Genomic DNA, 26375 nt, shown 5'->3' on the forward strand with positions numbered 1-26375 from the left:
GTACACAACTGATACACAGATATAAATAATGTATTACGAAAAATACATAAATTTAAATATGTGTATCAGTTGTGTTCCCATAACACAAATCCTCGGAACGGTAAACTCGCACTGTGAAGCCTGTGAAGACATCAGGGATCACTTCTAGGAGGAGCTTGGCTGGCTGCTTTAGTAGCCTTGGCTCTACACGCACAACGGCCCAGATGAGAGGCTGTGTGCGGAGAATAGAGTCCAATTTACAATACCCATAACACAAGCTCCGCTTATCTAGAACTTGACGACTGATATATTGTTCTCAGTTATTATTATTATCACTGATACAAGTACGTATAGTTATTTCGGATGATTGACCTCAAACATTGATCTTAATATGGATAATCAATTATAGACTATTGATTTTTTTGTTTCAATAAGTAATTTATTATTGTATATATGTTGATGATTTTAGTTAAGTACAAAGTAGTTAAGTTTGTTTTTTTCAACCATTTTTAGATCTTTGAAGCACAAATGTATATGTTTATGTACAAGTTCAGAAGTGAAAATGTTAAATGATTGTTGATTCTTGTATAAATTTAAGAAATTTTTACATTAAAAATATATGTAGTTTAATTAATGAAATTTCTATCTATTTATTATACTATCCTTTAAACAGTCCTTATAGTTATAAGAAGTAAATGTTTTCTCTCTGTAAAAATAATAAAAAGCTATTTACGCCTTAGGGAGTAGTCTCCCTAAGGCATAAAGAGCTTTTTATTGTTTTTCTACTTAAAAATCTAATCCTAGGATTCGGAGAATATCCTACCTGAAGAGAATACCTACTCAGATCACTGATTTTGTACACGGGATGACAATAATATTTTGGCATGAAAGTCTTGTCACCAACGTAGATTAAATGGTGTAATATGGTGTATTACAGTACAGCTACACATATTCCTATACCAGCTGTTTCCGCGCCTTCATCCGCTTGGAATTTAACTTTATTTTTCTAAAATAAAGTAAATAAATAAGGAGTATCTTAGGCTAAGTTACTCCTTATTATATAAGCATCGTGCCAAAAAAAGTTCCGTCAAAATCGGTTTAGCCATTTCAGAGATTAGCTGGCACAACAGACATACAAAAATTGTAAAGACTGTTATTTTGGTGTATATACCGTATTTATATTCATATGCATATAGTAAAAAACTGTTATTTCAATATTACAAACAGATCCTCCAATTTTATTTATATGTACAGATTAGTGATTAATTACCAACTGTTATTAAGTCTACACTCATACGGCGACACGTGTTTCGCTTCTAAACAACCACATCGATCGCGGAAGTAGGCAGTGAAAGCTTGGAAACAATGGCTGGGGTTACATATCAGTTATCCTTATATTATAAATGTAAAAGTAACTCTGTCTGTCTATTTGGCGTGAAAACGCCAAAATTACTGATTCGATTTATATGAAATTTGGTACACTGATAGTCAGAGAAAGGATAACTTTTTAATGTGAAAAAGGGTCGTAAGGGGAGATGAAAGGTTGTATGGAAGAACCGCCATTTGTAAAGCTAGAAGCTAGAAACTTATTTATTAAATTTACATTATTAAATATTTTTCTTTATTAGGTCAAGGTCAATATAACAAGCAGACGAAGTAGCGGGCACAGTTAGTTTTTATATATAAATAAAATTTAAAAGATTACCGGACAACCTGATAGTAAGATATTTTATGTACTTGTTAGAGTTAAAATAGATAGTAATCCATAAAATAGTATTGATTGCATGCAACGCCAATAGATGGCGCTGTAACAAAATTAGAACGTATTATTTGTATTATATATTTTTGAAATTAAATGAAATGAAATTATTATGCGTATTATACAGTTAGATATTCGGTAATATGTTCAGGTAATAATATTATTGGCAACTGTTTAATTACCGCAATTTACGGGCATGGAAATTTTTTTGGTACCATTATTTCAAACCTACCAATAGACTTTATATACACAAGTGTATTGTTTTGGTCTATAGTACCCTTAGGATCTTGTGGTTTTAACAGTACTAAGTCACGGTCGTATCCTGTAATTTCACATATTACATTCTACGAACTGAAATACAGTTTACAAAGTAACGTGTTTAGCGGAAAGAATAGATGAAATAAAAGTACCAACACGAAAAACGAAATAACGGATATAAAAATATGAAATAATACAACTTTAGTTGTACATTATAGACTTTATTTTCTGTACAACAAGTTACCAAATTATTTATTTATTTATATAACTTCAATGCACAAAATACCAAGGTAAAAGTACATATGGCGGATTTAACACCTTACGGCATTGTCTACCAGTCAACCACAGGTTGTGCAGAGAAACTGTAGGCGGTGCAAATGTAATCAATAAGAAAAATAATACCTATGTCATAAATAGTATATATTTACTAAAATTAAGTACATGTAAATGTTTAATACATGTAAATGTTAAATTTGTATATGTATATATACAAATACATACAATATATATATAAAGCTATAGATAAATATGAATAAAATACATACCTAAATATACCATATACATATCATATAAAATACTTAAGAGTCTGACATTCATTGTCAGCAAAATTTGTTCTATAAAAAAAATTGTTCTATAGCAACAGCAGATAGAACGTAACAAAAAAAAACTAATTCTGGCAACTATAACGTAGAAAAGATGTACAAATAAATAAATAAATAATGAATAATGTAAATATAAAATAAATAAAAAATAAGTAATATATTTTTAGTTATTTCAGGAGATACATTTTAAAACAATATTAAGATAATAATATAATAAACGTGAAAGTTTGTGAGCATGGATGGATAGATGGATGTATGTTTGTTACTCTTTCACACAAAAACTACTGAACAGATTTTAATGAACCTTTACAGTAATATAGTTAGAAACATATTAACTAACAATAACTAACTAATAGGCTATAAATTTTACTCAGGTAAAATGACTAGTTAGTAATATAATGTAATGAAAGGAAGCAATGAAATTTAGATAAAAAATATTATTTCGGCAATTGTGTTCAAAATGTATATCATTATATTTTGAAAGCAGTTATGTGTACATCGCTATATATGATAAAATCTGTTCTATGGAAATAAGATTTCAAAGAAATAATATCGAAGAAATAATAATAATAATCTTTAGTCATACTCTATGACTAAAGACAATAATTGTATGGTTAAAAACCTTTTGCCTTACCCAGCGTTAAAAATTCGCCATTTTATTTTATAGTAACCGCGAAAGGGCCGAATGCTGGAGAAAAGATATGCATCTTAATGCATATCTTTTCTCCAGCATTAAAGACGCGCGAATAACCAAAGCGGTTCGCCATGAAACCAATTTTCTAAAGCAAAAAGTTATTTCTTACCCTCAGCAGGTGTTCCCAACACGTCATAGCTGAATTTTGTATTTTTCCCGCCCGTAATATAGTATGATGAAAGACGGCTGCTAGAGCTTTGAACAAAATGAGCACTTTACAAGGCTTATGAGTGAATTTTGTCGATATTACATTGTTTAGGTATTATATTGAGAGCGTTGTGGTCTAGTGGTTCAAAACTCTTCTTAGAGACAGAGGTCGTGAGTTCAAATTTGGAGGACACCTAAAATTATTTGCCAATTAGTCTGAATAGTGGTGTAAAACTCTTCTTAGACTCAATGGTCGCGAGTTTGAATTTGGAGGACACCTAAAATTATTTGCAAATTATTCTAATTATCTCTCTGATGATTGAAACATCGTTGTTTTAACAACCCAAATTAATGGATGATAGACTGATGTTAGTTTCACATATAACCAGCAGAATGTGGCCATGATATCTGTTGTTTTTGACACGATGTCGACAGTTCAAAATGTATCTGTCTACCCCATCTGAGATAAGATCGTTGATGGTATATTATTATATTTAAAAGATGGTCTTTATAAAAGCAATTTCAAAACAAAGGTTAAGAAATTTTTATTAAAAAAATACTTTTACTAAACTAACTAAAACTAACTAAAAATACTTTTACTCCATTGATGAATTTTTAATGAATGACCGACACTGTAGCTCAATTCATAAATTATTAATAATATTATTATTCTTAATCAAAGTTTTTGTGGATATTTTTTTGGACATTATTACAATTATAGATTTAGATTATAATTATGTGTTTCAATTTCGACACAATAGTTATTGTTAATAATAAATAATTAAATTAGGAACATTTTTGTTTTAGTGGTACACAAGATGGGTAAGGTCAATTTAGTTGCGGCCACAAAATGAGCTGGAATTAACTGGATAAAACAAGATTGTGAGTAAAATTGCTGCCCTGAACTCGGCAATCTGAACCGTTGTTAGGGACGAGGATTGATAAAATCGTATTTAAGATATGGCAACTTATGTATATAAAAATATTTTTAGGTAATTATGATGAAATATGATTAAACTCCGATGTTTTAAACAAAAGTGCAATAAACATACATCCGTCTGAATATGATCAATACTTCCAAATTCAAATTACAATACACACATACGATATGTGTATCTGACTGAACGTTATCATAAGTTTAATCATATTTCATCTTAATTCCATATTCAAATTCAAATTATACACCACTATCTTACTGTTATTTGTAATTCCAAATTCAAATTCATCATCATCATCTGCTTCTTCCTTATCCCATTTATTTGGGGTCGGCGTAATATGTTTTTCGCTTCCATTCATCCCTGTTCGCAGTCATCGCGTTATTTACTTCCTTTCTTACCATATCATCTTTCACACAGTCCATCCATCTCTTTTTTGGCCTTCCTCTGCCCTTATAACCATCCACATTCATTTGTAACATCTTTCTTAAAATATTATCTTCGTTCCTACGCATTACATGTCCATACCATGATAGATTCCATTCCAAATTCAAATTAATAGTAAATTACATATATGTCCAGGACATTTTAGTCAGATTTATAGATAGTTTTTTTTTTATATTATTTATTTTTCGCTGCTAACTATTTCAGTCTACAATATCAGTTAAGAAGACCTGACAAGAAACTAAAATATTATTCTTTTTAAAATACATCAGTTAACATTATTATTGTATAGGACAGGTAGATGTCTGTCTGTCCATAGGTTACGGTAACCATTTAGCACCAATTAGGTCGTATGCTTGTTTGCCATCATCATAGTATAAAAAGAACAGGACATTATGAACTATATCCGGACCAAGAGTAACCTGAACGTGAGGGTAATAGAGCTGTAATCGAGTCACAATGCTATCTTCAAAGCGCCCGGGACCTACCAACATGCTGTCCACCTTCCCGTAGAAAGACTGTTGGCCAAAGGGAGTGGTGTTTCGGTGCTACCATGGCACATTGCCATAGTAAGTGTGGTAACCGAAAAGACAATATTATTATTTTATTTTATGTTTTATTATTTTAAATATATGTTAGTCCTTAAGCCATACATAATAGGGACCAATATTGTGTTAATTACGTTCTGACGGTCGGTAATGGGTTTTTCAAAAGACAAAGAAAGTTCAATTAACCTATTTATTTAAGTCTAATTACAATTACGAATCTCGATTGATTCGACGTATAACTATATTAACCTATTCACGTTGATTCATGACTAAATCTAGTCTACTTGGACGCCGTTTTTTTGAGTCAACTGTTGGAATGTATTGGGACATACTTTCCAATAACAATCGCTGTATCCATACAGATTGTGTAACTACAAATAGTTGTATGGACCTAGGGGTTTATACCCGTAACATGTCAATATTAAGTTGCCTGAAGTAAATAAATAAAAAAAATGCCGCATCAAAAACGAATCGTGTATCTAGGCGGTGGTGTAGACGAGGACCGCATTTGTTTCCTTCTTACATTTCAATTATCCGAGCGAGGCCCTATTTCAGTAACGGAATAATTTGAATTGTTTAATTTCGGTATTCTGTTACGGAACGAATAATTTGTTTTTATTAATCTAAGAAGTTAATGGAATTTTATTTGAAACGGTTAAATTATAACTGTTATCGCGGATTAGTTTATTTGAAATCTATAGACAGATCAGAGATGCTTGATACTTTATAAGTTTAAGGTTACAGCAAAGTAAATAATTTTGCTCGAGATACAATTATTTTGGTATAATAATAAATATTTGTTAGTTAAATGAAGTACAAAGTAGACTTTATATAAAGTGTATGCGAAAATTTCAGAGGAATATTTTAATATAAATAAAATAAAATAAATATGTTCTACGAAATCATGCGTTCGTGTTTTTTTAGCTTTTCTAGCTGAGAGGTCTACACCTCTGTACTTTTTGAGAAGTTAGAAATATTAAATAGTGGATATTTTTTTAATATAATTTACAAAATTCAAAAATCATTTATTCATGTAGGTCATTTTAGCCGCTTATGCACGTCAAATTTTTACATTCTAATTTTAATTTTTTCCCTACCGTCCAGTTCGGTATAAAGATCCAATTGAGAAGAACTGTCAAGAAACTCAATTGAATTTTTTTTTAAGATGTAAATTTATTTTAAATTTGACTGACGATCAGTGGTATAATGGTTTAGTATACTGCTTTACTTCTGATCGTGGCGGGTTCAATTCGTTATTCGGTACAAACAGTTTTGTATGTGTGGTGGTATAGGTATTTTTTATGTATATTATGTAAGTATATATTTACAAAAAAAATATAAAAATAATAAATAAGTATTTATATCAATTGTCTAGTACCCATAACACAATCTTTACTTACAGTGGGGCGTCCAGGGTTATTTATTTATTTATTTATCCCTGGTACATTTTTACATATAAACTCTCTGGTACATTTTTTCAATTTTATATATTCTCCGACGTATAAAATTTATATGAAGCGTGATGCATTATGTATTTTACCTATATAGAATACACGGTATACTAATATTTTCAAGCTACGACACCAATACCGTGAGTGTGCGAGTTTTCAGCTATGACAGGGGACGAGAAGTTATTATGCATATCGAAATTGTATACTCATCCAAACACGAAATACTTTTTTTACTGCCAATATAAAAGAAATACGTATATCATTTTTCTTTTAATTTATTTCCAGAAATTCATAAACAATTTGCAATGTGTTTGAAATTTGAATTTATCTTTTAAAAATTTATCAATATTTAAAACCGGTAAGGAATGCCTACCTTTTTAAAGTCTATAATTATGTTTTACTTTTATTGTCAATTTATGTATTACTTTTATTATTAATTTATGTATTATGTTAATTAATTATGTATAATTAACTATTGAGATTTGACCGAGAGATCTAAAGATCATAAATATTATCTCTCTGCAATCTTCTAAAAGATCTTGGCCTGTCTAGAAGTGGGTTTATAGAACCCACTGCTAAGGCCTAAAACGTGTATCTAAAGCTACACTAGCTGGCACCTACCAGATTGAGCTGAGCAGGGAGAGAAAGACGAGTGGTGAAGGTGAGTGTTGTAAGTCGGCAAAGCTTAAACCTACACAAGTCACAAGTGCTACACGATAGACTCGGCACCCGCACGGTGAATCCAATCCATGGAATGCTAAGAAGTATGTGTCACGGATTGGATTGAACTTTTTTATGTAGTGAAAATGGCGACTCACTTGATTGACTGGAAGTTTGATTTGATTTTAATCTGCTTTGTATCCTTATAAATAAATATATAAATATCACTGTTTTAATTTCTTAAAGAGTAAAGTTAGAAATATCGATTATAAATTATGTATATGTAAGCTGTTATAGCAATACAATCTTGGTAATGTTATAGGTAATCGCAAATTTTATAAATGGATGGATGTTTCTTATTCTTTCATGCAAAAATTACTGAATGGACTTTAATGAAACTTTACAGTAATATAGTTTATACATCAGAATAACACATCTGCTATAAGCTAAAAATATATTATGTAAATTGTGCGAAATACATTGATAAATGTTAGGTAAGTGTAACGCAGACGAACTTGCGCGGGTCGGCTAGTAATATATATTTAATTTAAACTCATTCACGGTTCGTAAAATTAATTAATATACGATAATATCGAGATTGTAGGTTTTCAATAACGCATCGTTGGTAGCTATGGTAATTAATATCAGTCAGAATTGACGGTAAATTTGTTTCGGACCATAATGCTGTTGGTTGCAGCTAGCCTTTACAGCTTCACCGAACGATAGGGGGCGAGTGTAGATGGCACTTTAAATCCGCGGAAGGACTTATGCCGTAACTGAAGATCAACTCCCACCTGACGGTTACGACTTTAGTCTGAGCACCGCTAGGGGTTCGAACCTCGGTTCAGGTTATAATTTCGATCCCCGTTTGAATTTGACGGGGGATCGATCGGAGGGGAATTGATGGTAATACCGGACCTTTCATCATAAGTAATTTTATTAAGTTGGTTGCGCGTAAAATATACTAGCTCTTTATCGCGGCTTGTACAGTGTAAACACATTATTTTGTTTCTGATTGGTTTGAATCTCAGATCTCTTTCTATAATCTCAACCACTAAAGCGGAAATTGTCTTGCAAAAGTCAGCTACTGGTAGAGTTAGATTAACATACACACAATCGTGCGTAACTTACTCACTTTCTTTTGTATTGCATATTTTATAAATATTAATTTATTTCCTATTTATGACAGCCTCGACGGTCTACCGATTTAACACACCGCTTTACTTCCGATGGTCGCGGGAACGATTCCTCGCACGGTGCAAACATTTGTGTTTATGATTGTATATATTGGTCTGGGTGTTTTTATGTATATTATTTGTGTTTAGAAAAAAAAACGAAGGTTTTTTATCAGTTGACTAGAACCAATAACACGAGCTCTGCTTACATGGAACTAGATGGCGCTGTGTTAATTGTTCAGGGTTATTTATTATTATTACATATTGGTTCTGTAGTACCGCGCGTCACCTACCTTTTGCCTTTACCTTTTTAATCTTTACATTATTTATATAACTGTTAAGTCTTACATCCTTTTATACTAAGTTATTTTAATTGTTTGTGGCAGTACATTTAAATAGTTTAATTCAAAAATAAGAAGCTTAATATTATATACAAAGTAAAACATTTAATACAATAACAAAAAAAATGTAACTAACTAACTACTACTTCTGTCACAGCGTTACGTTGGTCGGAAGAGATCTCTTTCAGATTATCCTTCAGGCGTTCATATGCTACGGTAACCATTTACCATTAGATGAGCCATGCTTGATTGCCACCATTTTAGTATAAAAAAAAATACCCAGGCTTGCTCATATTTTTCTATAACTATCTCAATTATTTAATGTTAATCTTCCTTAGTTGTACACTCTTGACAGGGTGGTCGTGACTTTTGATGATATCTCTTTGTTATTTAATGTTATAAGAGCAATAAAGTATATATAAATAAATTATATAGTTACCGTAATATTTAAAGATATTAGTAATTAAACTTATATCGAGCGGACGTACTTGAAAGATACAGTGGACCCTTTCACTAATGGAGTCGAAATGTCGTTAGCAGTTTCAGTTATAAACGATAACAAGAACGGAAGCAATAATTATGGAGCTGTTTTGTTATGATACTTTATTTATTTGGTGTATCTACAGTATTATTATAAATACATTTTATATAGTTCACAATTAATCTATATGAGAAGCAAAAACTTTGTGCTCCTATTTACGAAAATTGCGTGGACGAAATTTGGCACAGTTACAGTTTACTAGCTGTGCCCGCGACTTCGTCCGCATGGAATATAACTTCACCAAAAAAATTAAAATGATTTAATAATCTAACCCAAAACATACATGAACTAAATGTCATCGTTTAAAAAATGACGAAATTCTATATTAAATTTTTATTTTACAAGGGTAGATTTGAAACTTTGAATGAAATATTTATTTAAATTTAATCGACACCTTAAAAACATATACTTCTATACAACCTTCCATCTACCCTTTCAACCCTTTTTCACATTAAAAAGTAGCTATGTCCTTTCTTAGGGTATTCTATCTCTAGCCTATCTGGTGTGAAATTTCATTTAAATTGGTTCAGTAGATTGGGCGTGTAAATGAGACTGATAGACAGATAGAGTTACTTTCACATTTATAATATTAGTAAGAATTATATCTTATAATCTCGAGTTCTATATTTGATGGTGTTTTTATTCTAGTTTTGTACTACATTTTTTCTCTTGAAGCGGAACACCTACATTTACCGTACCAAGGATCGTATCTCACTTTTAATATTTAAGAAATACAATACAATATCTTGACTAAACTATAAAGTCAGTTTCCTGAAAATGTTTTAATAATTTCTATTCATTATTAAGTATATGATTTATTTATATACTATACTACCTTTTAGGTACGTTCAATCGGTTGCTACAATTCCAGGAATGTTCACAGATAAATCTAAAACTCACTAACGAAGTCTCAAACATCGCTAGTTACAAATAGCGATGGAATTGGAGTTGTTTGAAACACGATATGAATTGAAATCAACAAATTCTTGTAATGAGTTTTATGTTTAGTGTTCAGAGATGGAAGAATTATTTTGCAATGTCATTAAAGTATAAAGTTACGGATAGAGTTACAATACGTAACTTAATATTTGAGCTCTCGATTCTCTAATGGTGTAGCAGATGGCCTTAGTACGTATAGTTTCGGGTTCGATTTGCACAATACGTACATTTGTACTCGTAAGAATAATTATATGTATTGGAGTCAGTATTTTCTATGTATAATATGTATGTATTTATAATAGAAATATTTAAATATTTTTATTAGTTGTCTAGTACCGAAAACATAAACTGTACTTAGCTTCGGACTAGATAGAGCTTTGTGAATTTTCTTAGGTTATTATTATTAACAGCTATTGTTACATAATTTTCAGTATTTGTAATATATAGATGTCTGCCTCAACAAAATTCTGCAGATTTTGCCAACCTGAAGAGGAAATACCACTACACCTCCTATATAGCCCACTCATGCATAAACGAAATACCTCCTTCGGAAAGTATACATTCTATCCTGATGAGATAAAAACCATCGCTCTTAAGAATATTCCTCAATTCTTGTCCCTGACGGGTAGCGAACTTTGGACAAGTGCGAGCACAGTAGATCTATGTAGGCCGCAGTGTTACAGGTCTAAAGTATAAAATATATAGTATAGATAGACACCAGAGTATACGTTCTAATAACCAGCAGCACAGTATTAAAATAGTTAATATAGTAAATAAACAATTAGTGTCGGATATTGGCGAGTAGTCACGAGACATCGGGTCCCTATTAATGGAGGTGAAACGTCGTTAGGCGCTGCTCTGCCATAAACCCTGACGCCTATTGGTATACCGTCCGAATAATGTACATTATTAATAATGAAATTTTTGTTTAGGTTCAACGCAAGTGTTGTCATTTCGACGTTTTTGGTGATTATTACCGTAAATGTACTGGCTCAGCCAGAAAACGATGTTTCATCTGTTGATAGGTGTTTAAGGTGTAGTTTTAGTTTTTATTTTTAATGCCGAGAAATATACAAAAAAGAACTGCCATGGACCATCGCTATCATTGCGTGTTTAGTTTGTGTATACAAAATAGCGTCCTATTCACAAACTTACTGAATATGCATACAAAGTTTCATAAAAATCGGTCAAAGCCTGTAGCCTGTGATTTCTATATCATCCAACTACAGTTCATTCCTGGTTACAGAAATCAATCAATGTAAAGTATATCATTGCATATAATTATTACCCCTTTTATTCGATTCAATCATAGTATAGCTAAGAGCTTTGAAAGCCATAGTAAACTGAAAAGTATTGGCGAGTCATTAGAGGAGCTGAAATATCATTTAGCTCTGCTCTTTCATAAAACCCCAATAGAATTAGTATACCGTCTGTACGTTCTGACTATTATTATTAATTAAACTATTGTTTGGTCTTGGTGCAGACAAACATTCTTTTGAATACTATTATACTGATATAGTCACAGTCACATATACATTTTTCATAGACAGACAGCGCTGAGATAATTTTTTATTAGTATATGTACAGATATTATGGAAGCAATATAGTTGGTAACTATTTTATATTGTACATATAAAGGTTCTTTTTTAGAGAATTTATTTTGTTTACAAAATAACATTAGTCATTAGTCAGTATTCTCGTTTCATCATACTTCTATTTAGAAATATTTTATTAATATTATAATTATTATTTTAATGTGCGTCAGTAAGCGTTGACCCGAAATCGACATTTGCCGTTAACTGCGTTCACTTGGCTCATTACATTAGCAATATGGAGTGTGGCCGAGCGTAGACCTCTCGCCCGACCCTTATTAATATTACAAATATTAGCTGTACGTACCTACATACATGCGTATATGTATATATATATGTCTTCCTAATAATATTAGGAAAGTGATAGTTTGTGAGTATTTTATTTTATTTTTTAATTATAACTTTATGGCACCTTTAAAAAAACAAAACAATACAATATTCATAGTATGTACTATAGGTACAAAAGTCATATCGCTTAAGTGATCTCTTCCAGACAACTTTTAGGTAGAGAAGAAAAGAAAGAAGGAGTATGTGATTGACCACGGTATTACATAATAACGTGATGTCCTGTGCTGTTCATGTATATAGTCAACCATCAGGTTACCACTTACCATCAGGTGGGCCATTAGCTTATTTTTCATTGTCTATACATCTTACTAATATCACATATAAGATCTAATATTATAAATGCGAATATTTGTGTGTATGGATGGATGGATATTTGTTACTTTTAAAAAAACTACTGACCGTAATTCGATAAAACTTTACAGTAATATGAAAAGAGTAGACACCCCTAATTGTCAAACTTGTGGTGGTATTGATAATGTTTAACATCTGTTGATGGAACGTCATGAATGGCAAAACTTACTAAAAAAAATAAATTTAAACAAATTAATTTAGGAATATTTCAGAGTATTTTATCAAAATATATTAATTTATAAATTTGTAGATAAAAGTAGGTAAGATTTGTTTTTATAGTAATTTAAAGATTAGATTAAATTCATTAAGAAGACAACACGCTAACATGCGACTTTAAATAAATAAAGAGAAAAAAAAAATAGCTTGTACAGCAGAATAACACATGGGCTATAATTTAAAAAGATATTATGTATATTTGGGTAAATTAGTAGTCTGAAGTTGATTGATGAGTGATGACTTCTGTGTATAAAAAAAAATGTAAAATGAGTGTTTCATTGAAGTATCCAGCTTACTCTTGAGGATGTGTGGAATATTGATCAAAATGCCCAATGGCTATTCCACTGATTTTGATAGAAAGTTAGTACTGTTTGTATACACATAAACTATAAATAAAATTTGCTATTACAGATCAGATTGTTTGCCATTCAAATTATATAAAAAAATACAACAGAATTCTAGAAAATTCTCTAAAATATTCTTGTTTTTATGTATTTTATAAAAATAAAAAAAGAATTCCAATTAAACATTTTTACTTGAACTAAAGAACCTGACCCAAAAAGTTTCAACAACAAAAGGCTTCAATACAATGACGGAAATGCAGCGCCCTCTATTAATTCTACAGTTAAACCACGAAATATAATTATCACGAGTACCCAAAGGAGCTAAATTGCGAGAGCAAGCTTTCACCGAATAGACAATGCCTTCACCGACAATTTCGGCCAAATGGTAACGACGAAATAAATAAACATTTTCAAACAAAATGGCGTTTTTGGCCCTTCAGGGCTAGCAGAATTTGAATTGTTGGAATTTAGAAATTCCCGTTCCATGATACAAATAAGAACTGGAAATGAAAATTCACAAATAACTTGAAATTTTAAACCCCAAATTCAAACTAGATATATTTTAAATTTAAGAAAATCCTATTAGACATATTAATTAGAAACCAGTAATATATCTTATATATAAAATTCTCGTGACACAGTTTTCGTTCCCATACTCCTCCGAAACGGCTTGACCGATTCTCATGAAATTTTGTGAGCGTATTGAGTAGGTCTGAGAATCGGCCAACATCTATTTTTCATCCCCTAAATGTTAGGGGTAGTCCACCCCTATTTTTTTTTATATTAAGGCAAAACAACGTTTTCCGTGACAGCTAGTAATGTATATAATAATAAGAGTAACATAACCCGTGGATATCTGTATTGGTTTTACTATTATTAATTCATATATATGTACTTAAATACATACTACATTGTAAAACTGTTTGTATCCCAAATAAAATAAAATAAAATAAAACTTTTTTTTTATATTATTCTCAGTAAACGGCTTTAAACAAAATAGCGTTTTTGACCCTTCAGGGCGAGCAGAATTTGAATTGTTTGAATTTAGAAATTCCCATTCCATGACACAAATAAAAACTGGAAATGAAGAGTCACAAAAACTTGAAATTTAAATTCCAAATTCAAATATTCAAATATATTTTTTATTTTTTTGTCAGTAAACGGTTTTAAACAAAATGGCATATTTAGCCCTTCAGCGCTAGTAGAATTGAAAAATTTGCTTTTTATCTTTCTCTTTAAAATATTAGTATCGATAATATTGTTTCGGGATACAGATAATAGTATATTAATAAACCTATTTACAGATTGTCATATTTTACTAATTAATCATTTTAACATCGTATTCCAAATCATCATAAACTACATATTTTACGCTCCATAAACTTGATATTTATGGTATAACTGAGTTTAATTTATTTATACGGTGCAACATTTAATTTAATTTACTTGTCGTCTTAAAACCCCAAAATGGCAACCCTAAACCGCCACAATAAATTGCAATTTACGCGGCAGCATCACGTTTAATGAGACTTCATTCAGTGACTCGCGGTGGCTAAAATTTTACACTGAAATTTCAATTTTACTTGAATAACAAGTACTTAAGTATATATACACGAAAAACCAAGTTGCTGTGTTACACTGTGAAAGCTTACAGGGTTGTTAGTATGAAAACGTGAAAACACTTTCAAAGAATCTAGGATTCTAGGTCATTACTTTTGGGGAAATATTAATTTATTTTAGAATGTTTTTTAACGGAATGGTGCACTCGCCTGCGCTAACGATTTACGCTGGCGAGGTAACCGTAGAGATAAGATGTGTATGAGGTTAGGTCAGTTAGTTCATTGTGGTAAAATTACCATGAATTTATTTCGATGGTTTCCAGGAGGAAGAACGTGGAGGTCGACCTGACATAGTTATAGAAATGTGGCTATTAGTCCACATTACTAAAAATCCCATATGCCATTTTAGTAAGATAATCAGTTAGGAAGTTAGTTAAGATTTTTTTTATTTGTCTTAATATACATATACAAAAAATACTTTCGGTTTTTCGAGAGTAGATGGGCATAATACGGAAAATATGATTTTGTATTTTCACTTTCAAAAATATATTTTGGACCACATATTAATGCACTTGAACATAAATAGATAATATATATTGATCTCGTGTTATAGGTATTAGATAATTGATATAAATACATAGATATATAAATTTTTTTGTAAATACATACTTAATATATGAACGAAAATTAAATTTATTTATATAACTTAATTGTACAACTAAGAACCTATAATTAAAAACCTTAAAAATATAATATAATAACTAAAATATACTATCAAAATGATTATATATATATTTATGTGAAGTTCTAATAAATCATATTTGACGGCCTCGGTTGTCTAGCGGTTTAGCATTTACTTTTACTTTATTCCGATGGTAGCGGGTGCAATTCCTCGCACGGTACCAATATTTGTTTTCATAAGTATGACTGTTTGTATCGGTCTGGGTGTTCTCTATATATATTATGTATGTATTTATTTTAAAAAAGTATCTATGTATTTATATCAGTTATCTACTACCCATAACACAAGTTCTGCTTAGTTTGGCACTAGGATATTATTATTAAAGGAACTCTTATGAGTTATTTTAATATATCAGAACATAATAATATAAATGATCGAGTGTCAAACACTGCAGCATCCAACAATCAATAAATACGCTTACACGCACATCGGAAGCGAAATTCATGCAAGAAAAACTTAATAACCAGCAAAATATAAGAGATTTACCCGCAAATACTTTTTCCATCGCGTAAAAAAAACTAAACACGGTACCTATGCGGTTTCTTGTACATTAGGCTAATGACGCGTTGCTTTCGCTCGATCTAACGCAGTCCTGCTGAAAGTAAGGGCCGCAATCACGGCCCGCAATATATTCTGATATATCCATTACTACTTTTGTAATTAACTGACAATCTATGTAAATAAAGGAAATTCAAATACGTGTTTAAAATTAACAAATAATTAATTAAAAATTAACTTTTCTTCATCTATCTATGACGGCCTCGATGGTCTAACGGTTTAGCACACCGCTTTATTATCCGATGGTCGTGGGTTCGATTCCTCGCACGGTACAAACATTTGTATTCATGAGTATGATTGTTTGTATCGGTCTGGGTGTTTTCTATGTATAATATGTATTTATTTACAAAAAAAATTATTCATATATCAGTTGTCTAGTACCCATAACACAAGCTCTGCTTAGCTTGGGACTAGATGGCGCTGTGTGAATTGTCCTGAAATATTATTATTATATACACATTTATAATATTATTAAAGACGCGTGAATCGCTGTAACTTAGTTGTTTGCTGGAGGAATATTGGTGGTTGATATGTTTTAAATTTAAATAAAAAGAATATTTACATAGATTGTATTGTACGTTGATTTTAATAGTGACGCCACGGAATGTTCGAGAAGGAGTGCAAAATTGTAATTAAAATATCATAGATGTTCTGTGCCTGACGTTCGAAATTTGAAATTTGAAATTTTATTTTTAAATAAAGTAAAGGGCTATTTGCGATCGCAAACATTAGTTTTATCGTCGTAGTCTGGAAGTATGGCAGCACATGAACAAACTAGTTCATATAGTCGACTCGATATTCGCTACTTACTACTTACTCCTTTATTTGAACACCAGTTAAAAGAAATAAAACAAAGTGTTTGTACTTCTGTTCTACTTTCCGATTAAATTCCTTGTGAGATTTATAAGACAGCGTTTGCTTTCGCGACAATAGAACTTCCATCAGTCGTGCTAATGCAGCATTCTTGTACTGATAAAGATAAATTCTATTGTAGCTGGTCATGTATAGGTGATATTTAGTCTTCTTCTTCGTTTCAACGGCAACTAAATACATATATTTGAATATATTTTCCCCAGAACGCCGCGACAACCCTTGCGCACTCCGTCGCATCCCTTAGGTCCCCCTTTGTGCAGGATGCTGGGCACAAAGGACAAGTCAGCAGGTGTGCCATAGTCTAAGATGGCGCTCTGTAGTCACCAGCCTCCCTTGAAGCAGCACCCCACTTTACCAAGTTGGCGATATTTAGTATATTACATTAAATGGCAAAAATACTGACTACCCATAAAAGTCTTTACCATTTTAGACACATAAAAATGTATCTGTAATAAATATAAAACTAAATATAAGATATATGGAAGGACTGTAATAAATTGTAGTTGATTTATTGCAGTTCTTTTATTCGGGAGGGTTACTTGATTTTATATTATAAGAACAATGTCTATTAGGTAGATAGATAGATAAAAATTTTATTTACGATAAAGACATACATACACAAGGCACAGTAATTAACAATAAAAATTAATTAATATAATAATTGGTCAGCTATAAACAAAAAAAAATCTAAATCTGTTCATTCTCCTAGGAATTATACCGCTACAGACCTCCTATTTTTGACGGTAATAGATGAATAAAAAAATCACTTGAGCGATCTAAAAACATTCAATTATAGAACGATACGTTATCAGAAAGTGTCTATAATATATTAGATTTAAACACATCTACGTCTGATTTAAAAAAAAACGCATCTGACTTTGTTCATACCTCTAGGAATTATACCATCGCAAACCACCTCTTTGTATGGTAATAGATGAATTAAACAATTACTTGGATGATTTAAAAACATTCTCTCATATCAGATAGTGTTACTATTATACAGTGTTAAATCTATTATAATAATACATTACATAATTTAAAAACTTCTGTTAACTTTTACAGGCCCTGTAACTACAGCTTGGGTAGACCTGATGTAACATATATGAAGTTTCTTGTGTTTATAAACATTAGACGTTTGATAAAAGCGACTTTTTTCTGGTCCATTTCACCGAAAGAGGATTAGCAAGCATGTTTAATAATATATGACATACATGAAGGTTGCTGTTATAAAAGTTCATATTCTACGTAATAGAGCTTCTAATATTAAAGCTTCAACATTTTGGGCACGAAATTATGAACATATCATGTGATAAACAAACATTAAAATAACTAAAGCAAGCAAGAAAGAGCTAAATATATTAATAATAATAACCCTATACAATTCACACAGCAATATCTAGGTCACAAACTCAAAAAAGGTTGTGTTATGGATACTAAACAATTAATAGAAATACTTAAATATATTAGTTTTTTTATATATACATAATATTCATAGAACACCCAGATCAATACAAACAATCATACTCATGAAAACAGATATTCATCGTGGAATCGAACCCGCGACTATCGTAGGTACGGCGGTGTACTAAGCCACTAAACCACCGTCATGTTTAATATATAATCCACAATATGCTATTTACGTAAATAGGATTGAGATTGTCCAATGCAATTTTAGAGATTTCTCCGGTTTTAGTGTTAAAAAACAAAGGAAAATCGTAATATTTTATCGTAGTCTTTATTTAAAAAACGCTAGATATGAAGATATCGGGCTTGAATCTATATCTAACTGACATAAAAAAACTGCATCTATCCATATTTAAAAATATCAAAATCAAAATATCTTTATTCATACAAGTCTATAACACACTCTTATTATAAGTCAATTCTACTGTAAGTTCGGAGTGATTTCAAGATAAGAAGAACTGACAGAAACACAGCTTGTATTATTTTCAAATGACCTGGTACATGATTACAAAAATGCAGATTTATTTAAAATCCAATTAGGGAGAACCTAGTGGCCACTAGCATATACTATTGTATTTCTGTTAAAAGAAAATAATCTAATCAGTGACCGTAAGTAACTCGAACAGACCAATCCCTATCTGTCTGACTTTCTGGTGATAGAAACATTGTTATGAAATAAAACTAATTCTAATACAATTCAAATTGCTACCTTTAGAGTGTCGTTTAACTGCATGTCGTAAACGTTTAATTTATCTTACGCGTTGTAAAGTTTAATTACTTTACGTTTGCGGGAGCAACGATTGACTACATTTTATAGGTCAAGCAATAAAGATATTATTATGTGCTTTCATTACTACTTTGTTTGATTCAAATAGACTCGGAGATAACGATATAAATTTAATTAAACAAACAACAATTAACACCTTTTTAATCTTTCCCTTTTGTGCCATGGTCAGAAAAAAACTTCATCGTTATTCAACAGATTGTTGTAGCTCCAACAACATTCTGAAAATTTTAATGAAAAAATTTGAACTTACAATGGTAGACATTTTGTTAGTGTACTTGTTAGAGGTCTAGCAAAGTATAGCTACGTTAGTGTTTATGTTCTAAATAGTTAAGAATTTTACTGACATTAGATTAGAAAAAAATACTAACAAATGGGTCATTCATCCCGTAATAAACATATTTTATAGTACATACACTAGCAGCACTAGCCACACGTTGCTGTGGCTAAGGTTCTTGAATAAAATAATATTGCGACTATAAATTGAGATATAGGCTATCCTATCTTTCAAGTTAGATCAAGTTGCACACTATGCGCAAATCAAATTTGGAATCGGTTCAGTAGTTTAGGAGTCCATCTCGGACAAACAACGTAACACGTAATTTTTATATATAAAGATTAATTATTAAATATAACAAAGGAAAACTAATTGAAAATCAGCGCTGCAGTGACACGCTGCGGCGCCAACTGAGTGGAGTCTTATTGCGCAATTTTAGTTTTTATATTTTCCACACTGTACTGTGCTGAATAAATGATTACCATTATTATAAGTCATCTATATATATACCGTAGCCTCACCTATTCCAGCTAAGCAGCTTGCTCTGTAAGCTGTGTTTCGGTTGTAGACTGCAGATTAGGCAGTGATATTACAGGATTAAAGGCATGTCGACTGGACTGGCAACGCATAAGTGGAATCTTAGAGTGACATAATAACGTGATATCTGGCTGTTCATGTATACAGGTGACAGTTACTGCTTACCACCAGATGCGGTCAACATACTTATTGTTCTATTCATATAAAAAAAAATAAAGTATAAAGTTCATAATACCTAAACCAGAGGTTAGTACCTGTGGTATTTTCCGACTGACTCACATTTATGAATATAGATATTTAAGTGTCAGTCAGAAATACAAATTGACGCAGTTTAGTAGTAGTTAGTTTAACACTAGGGTTTAAAGCTATATCCCGAACTCTATTTAATGCTCGATAATGCCTCATTCAGAGGCGAAACACGTGTCGCAATATGGGTGTAGACTCAGTAACGGTAATAATTTATTCACCAATAGAGAAGGTCGTAATGATTCCCGTAGTGATGGTTAGGTTTGAATATTTGTTGCCTTACTCATGCTAGTGGTAGCGGAATTCAACAAAATAATATAAATCCATTAGCAACAAAATTGCCACACAAATATTCTAGTGATATTTGCGGTTGTTAGAAACTAAACTAAACTTTACTAAACATAAAGTTTAAAACAGCTCGTAATCCTGTCACTGTAGACAGTCTTTCCATTTCTAAAACTATTGTAGTTATTACTGTCTGTGTTAAAAAACTAAAACATTTAATGTTTTCTCTTACAGTCGCTGCCAATGAATTAACATGTAGAAACGGAAACCAGGACTGCCACAGAATTATAAACAAGCAAGCTATAAGGTGAGTTTATTCATTTCTACTTATTTTTATGTACCAAGTTGCATTGGTTATATAATTAGCATCATTTTTAGCTTTATCAGGGTGCATTGGTTTTATAATTACATCATTATCATCAACCGTTTGCACTCTACTGCTGAACATAGGCCTCTCCCAAGGCACGCCTGGACACGATCTTCAGTCCTTCTCATCCAGTTTCTACCCGCAGTGTCATAATCGGTACGAAAGAAGAAAATAAAAAGAATACAGAATAGGATCTGACATATATAAGATTATATTAAGACCATGGGATTCTACTTTATATGCAAACTCTAGAATAGAAGTAATTGGTTATATAATTACAATAGCATCATCATCAGCTTACTGCAGTCCACTGGTGAATATAGGCATCTTCCAAGGTATGTCATTGGGCACGATCTTCAGCCCTTCTCTACTAGTTATTATCCGCAACCCGCAAATGGTATAATCATTACATAAGAAAAAAATCTCACATATATAACATTATACTAAAACCATAGGGTTCTACTTTATATACAAACCCTAGAATAGAAGTTAACACTGTGACTATAAATTCTCTATATTCGTTATAAAATTGCTATCACAAACAGCTAGAATGATTGGAGAAATAGTAGAAAATGGAGGTGAAGTCGGACAGTCAAATAAAAAAGCGCTTATCAACCGTTTCCGAGATCTCTTTTTATTGCCTTTAAAGTTTTATGTACGTGCCAGATAACGCTGGTAGCACAATGAGAGATGGAACGCGGTTTCCCTTTATGTTTTCCTTTATGCTTCTAAATATAATATATGGTTGCAGTCCCCTTTTTTTTCATTTGAATGAATGACGAACAAACTGGCGGTCAGTCAACCAAATGTGTTGCCATTTCAGAGGACAAAGACATATGTTATCTTATCCTGTAATTTCACTACCTAATCTTCACTCTACAATCAAAAGACAATGTGCTTACTAGCTCGAGGTGAGATGGTGGTGGGTTTTTGCTCTGACGTGATAATTATGGAATGGTACGCGGTATTGATAAGTTGGTGACTTTACTACCATGTGAATAATAGTCATTTTCTTTGACTATTCCATGTGTAATTACCAACTAATTATAATCATCACTATGAAATGAAATGAAAATCATTTCATTTATTTCAATAATAGAAATTTTATTGACTATTACATGTGTAATTACCAACTAAATCCAATCATCAATATGAAATGAAATTAAAATCATTTCATTTAATTCATTTCGTTTCATTTTCAATCATTACATTTATTTCATATTTTTATTAACAATTGGAAAGAAAAAAAACTCCAATATATGCATCCGCTCTCATTGTACCACGAACCTATACATTTTATGAGTGAAACCGACAAAGTAACAACATTGTGAAGTGTCAAAACGTTATACAGTTGCGTTATTAAATCCCTGGCATTTTGTTTATTACGGCTACTGTCTGTATATATGGGGCGTGAATTAAATTACCTTGAAATACAAGATTGTTGTGTATTTTATGCGCACATTAAATATATCTTGAGGGGAGAAGGAATTGTTAGTAATGGGAATTGGTGTCCCCAATGGTAGTTGGTCCCTATGGTACCATATCAGGTTGACTTCCACGCGGTCTACCATAGTGGTCTATTTCTGGAGAATTTGGCATTATGGGACTAATTGACCAGACTTTATTTACGTCCTGTTTTTTATATCTGATACTCTGCCAGACGGTTCTAGAGTCCCCGATTCTTGCCAGACGGTTCGAAGTCTTATTCTTGTCCCGTAATTCTGAACTGGTGCCCTGCCGCGCATACATGACGGTCTTTTCGCCATTTTGTTCTGTCAACAATTAATATGGTAATCTGCAGATATTGCCAAATTGAAGTAGAAACGCCACTAAACATATTATGTGGTTATAGTCCACTCATGCCTAAAGGTAATAATCCTTTAGAAAGTTTACATTCTATCTTGAGGAGATAAAACCATCACTCTTAAGAATCCTTCAATTCTTGTCCCTGACGGGTCTAGGTAGTGAAATCTGAAAAAAGGGCGAGTACAATAGATCTATGTAAGTCGCAGAGCTACAGGGCCAAGCACCTAACAATAGTCCAAACCCAATATTAATATGTCAACAATCATTTAATATAAATTACTATGAACACAATGGGCTTTTTTGATGGCACATATTACTCGGGTCAATGACTATAAGGCTAGCCCTAGTCTTTAATCTATACGTATAAATAAAATTGGAGTGTCTATTTGTAATATTGAAATAACCGTTTTTTACTACATGTATATGAATATAAATATGGAACATACACCAAAATATATAAATATTTTTTTTTATTTTTGTCTGTATCTCTGTCTGTCTGTTTGTTCCGGCTAATCTCTGAAATGGCTGGACCGATTTCGACGGGACTTTTTTTGCCATGTAGCTGATGTAATAAGGATACTTTTATTTTATAAAAATAAAGTTACATTCCACGCGGACGAAGTCACGAGAACAGATAGTATACATATAAAAACTATACCTTATAAGAAACCAAATAGATACAGTTCTAACTAAAGAAAAAGAAATGTCGTATTTAATAAGTACAGTAAAAATATGAATGAAAACGATATGAATTAGCGCTTAATAAAAATGTAAATTTCTTAAAACATTTATAAAATTTAATACCTCTGTTTCAGCGCTACAAAGGATGCCGCGTCATCTTTCCTCTCCCCCGGGATTAGTCCAGACACACCGCGCAATAAAGGGAATTATGGTAAGTAATGTAGACGGTTTATTACACCTATTTGTAGATATAGATTGTCGTGGGCCTTTGAGTTTTAACACGGAACGAAATTCTAACTCCCAGCCTATCTATGAGTTAAGACTGTCTCACCACTCTCTCTCGCATTGTGTCCAATGATATGATAGTGGGAGGAGAATTCCTTCCACTATCATAAACTTTCACACCGAGAACTAACCTGCTCACTACTGTAATCCTAAGCTCATGTATTGTTATCTAAAATACCACAAGTGATATATATATAACAGATTTATTAATGTTATTAACTAAAAATAATAATAAATACTCTTTATTGCACTTGTAACTTAAAGTTGAATATTAAAAATAATAAGCAAGTGTCGATGAATTAAAAAAATAAAATAAGTATTGGACTGTGAATTATTATATTTAATACAAGGCACTTTAATTGTCTAATTAATAAGGTACGCGTGCGTCGACGTCGTAGGCGCAAGGCAAAGTGACAGGTGACCCGGCCTAGCGGCTGTTCATGTTCGATAGCGCTCGAACACAAGGAAGGGCTTATCTCGGATAAAGATGCCTTTTAGGCAACCTGACGCTGTGACGTAGTTGGTAATAAAACCCGCGACCATTGGATGTAAAATCATCAAACCATCAAACCCCCAAAGCCGTCCATATGCTATATATTAATCGGAGATCTGAATTTCCTACATATCCGTCTGTCTATTAAAATCCAATTCACTAACAAATATCCAAAGATCTTTGCAAACTTTCACATTTACCGCATTAATAGAATTTTGCTATTTCGGTGAATAAAAATTTATAAAATAAAAATGTTTCAGCGAGCGAAACGCGTCTCGGCTTTTAAAGTTTAGTCTAGATCCCGGATCCAATGTTTTGTGGTACTGAACATTAGAGAGTGCACATCCGTGCAAGGAAAACTATACAAAAAATATTTACAGACTGTAAAAGATTTTGTAACTAGTAAGATATTCCATATAATAAATGTTACTAGTAGTCGCCCAAAGGTAGAAATTCGACTTTAAATTATAAGTTTAAACAATATTAAGGTTAAATTATTAAAGACTGTACTACCTTGCGTACGCGTTATGTTATTTTTATTGATATAATGTGTTTTATGCATAATTTAAAAAAAAAATATAATAATTCTGCACTAATTCTCTGTAAGTGTGCGAAATTTCATACTCCATACGCAATTTTCTTAAACAGGGGTATAAAGTTCCTGCTTCACGTATTAATATAATGATTCTCTCAATGTTCAAATAATATGAAAGAATTTTGGATAATTTCAAGTTACAATACAAAACGTTTTACAAACATTGTAATAATTGTTTAAATAATAAATAATCCTGGACAATTCACACAGCTCCATCTAGCCCCACGGTAAAGTAAGCAGAGCATGTGTAATGGGTACTAAGCAACTGATATAAATGCTTCGATATTTTTTTATATAAATACACAGATAATATATAGAAACCAGATAAAATATAAAATATCCAATCCAGACTATTATAAACAATCATACCATGAATATAAATGTTTGTACTGTGCGAGGAATTGAACATCCTGCAACCTGAGGAATCCAACAACCTGCGACCATCGGAAGTAAAGCAGTGTGCTAGACGCAGGACCACCGAGGCCGTCAAATTAATATATTAAAAAAAATACATTATGACAACACAATTAAAATAATCCAATAAAATTAATAATGTATAACTAATTCGGCTCGCCATTGTACGAAACTTATTCATTCAGAAGGGCGGTACAGAATTTGTAGAGAAGAGTAGATTGTGCGGAAATTTGTTCCGGAATGCGAGCTGTACCGGGATTTACATTGCGATGTCTTTTAACTAGTTAATTAATAGTCTACTGGTCCATTGTTTTAGTTAATTGATGTATCGACTTCGTTAATTAGTACGATATATTAATTAAAGTTCTATCGATAATTTTGTACTGATCGAAAAACTTTGTGCCTTGTGAAGTATTGGAAAAGTATTAATAGAAACAAAGATATAGTACTATACTTGTACTTGAAAATTACATATAGTATATATAATATTAAGCTTAATGAATAATAATAATAATAGTAATTTCAGAACAATTTACACAGCGTCATCTAGACCCAAGTTAAGCCAACTAGAGCTTGTGTTATGGGTCCTTGACAACTGACATATATTTTTGTAAATACATACATGACCGATCTATACAAACAATCATACTCATTATTAAAAATAAAGAATAGAGTATACAGGCGTGTGTATAAGATATTTTTTTACTGAATGTGTTTTGTATGCATCGTCATCATCTGCTTCTTCCTTATCCCATTTATTTGTGGTCGGCGTAATATGTTATATAGGCGTAATATATATTCTCTTCCATTCATCCCTGTTCGCAGTTATCACGTTATTCGATGCAAGGTATGTTATCGTATGATCTTAGAGGAATTTTTTTTTGTAACGAGGTGTGTGATTATTAAATATTTGATATTTTGCCGGTTCTCCACAGTGCGTTTTTCCAGAAACTTTTTGCTACGCAAATCTACAAAGTGATTGACATTGTAGAATCATCTTTCAGCAATGATATTTCTGAAACTATACGATTGAAACATTCAAGAAAAGTGCTTGTTGCTTCTTAAAAGACCGGCATCGCACTTGC

The 26375-nt window shown here is 31.7% G+C and overlaps 1 protein-coding gene across 1 annotated transcript in view; it reads left to right on the forward strand.

Moving 5' to 3' along the window:
- The window catches only part of LOC131848591 (cell adhesion molecule Dscam2-like), a 123536-nt gene that overhangs the window by 52682 nt on the left and 44479 nt on the right, over positions 1-26375 (forward strand). The window contains exons 3-4 of the mRNA XM_059198507.1: positions 20884-20956; positions 23638-23714. Of these exons, the coding sequence (XP_059054490.1) occupies positions 20884-20956; positions 23638-23714 (150 nt within the window). The remainder of the gene's footprint in view (positions 1-20883; positions 20957-23637; positions 23715-26375) is intronic.

This window comes from Achroia grisella, unplaced genomic scaffold (assembly GCF_030625045.1).
Source record: "Achroia grisella isolate CSIRO2021 unplaced genomic scaffold, CSIRO_AGI_Agris_v1 utg5640, whole genome shotgun sequence".
In the NCBI taxonomy this organism is placed as follows: domain Eukaryota; kingdom Metazoa; phylum Arthropoda; class Insecta; order Lepidoptera; family Pyralidae; genus Achroia; species Achroia grisella.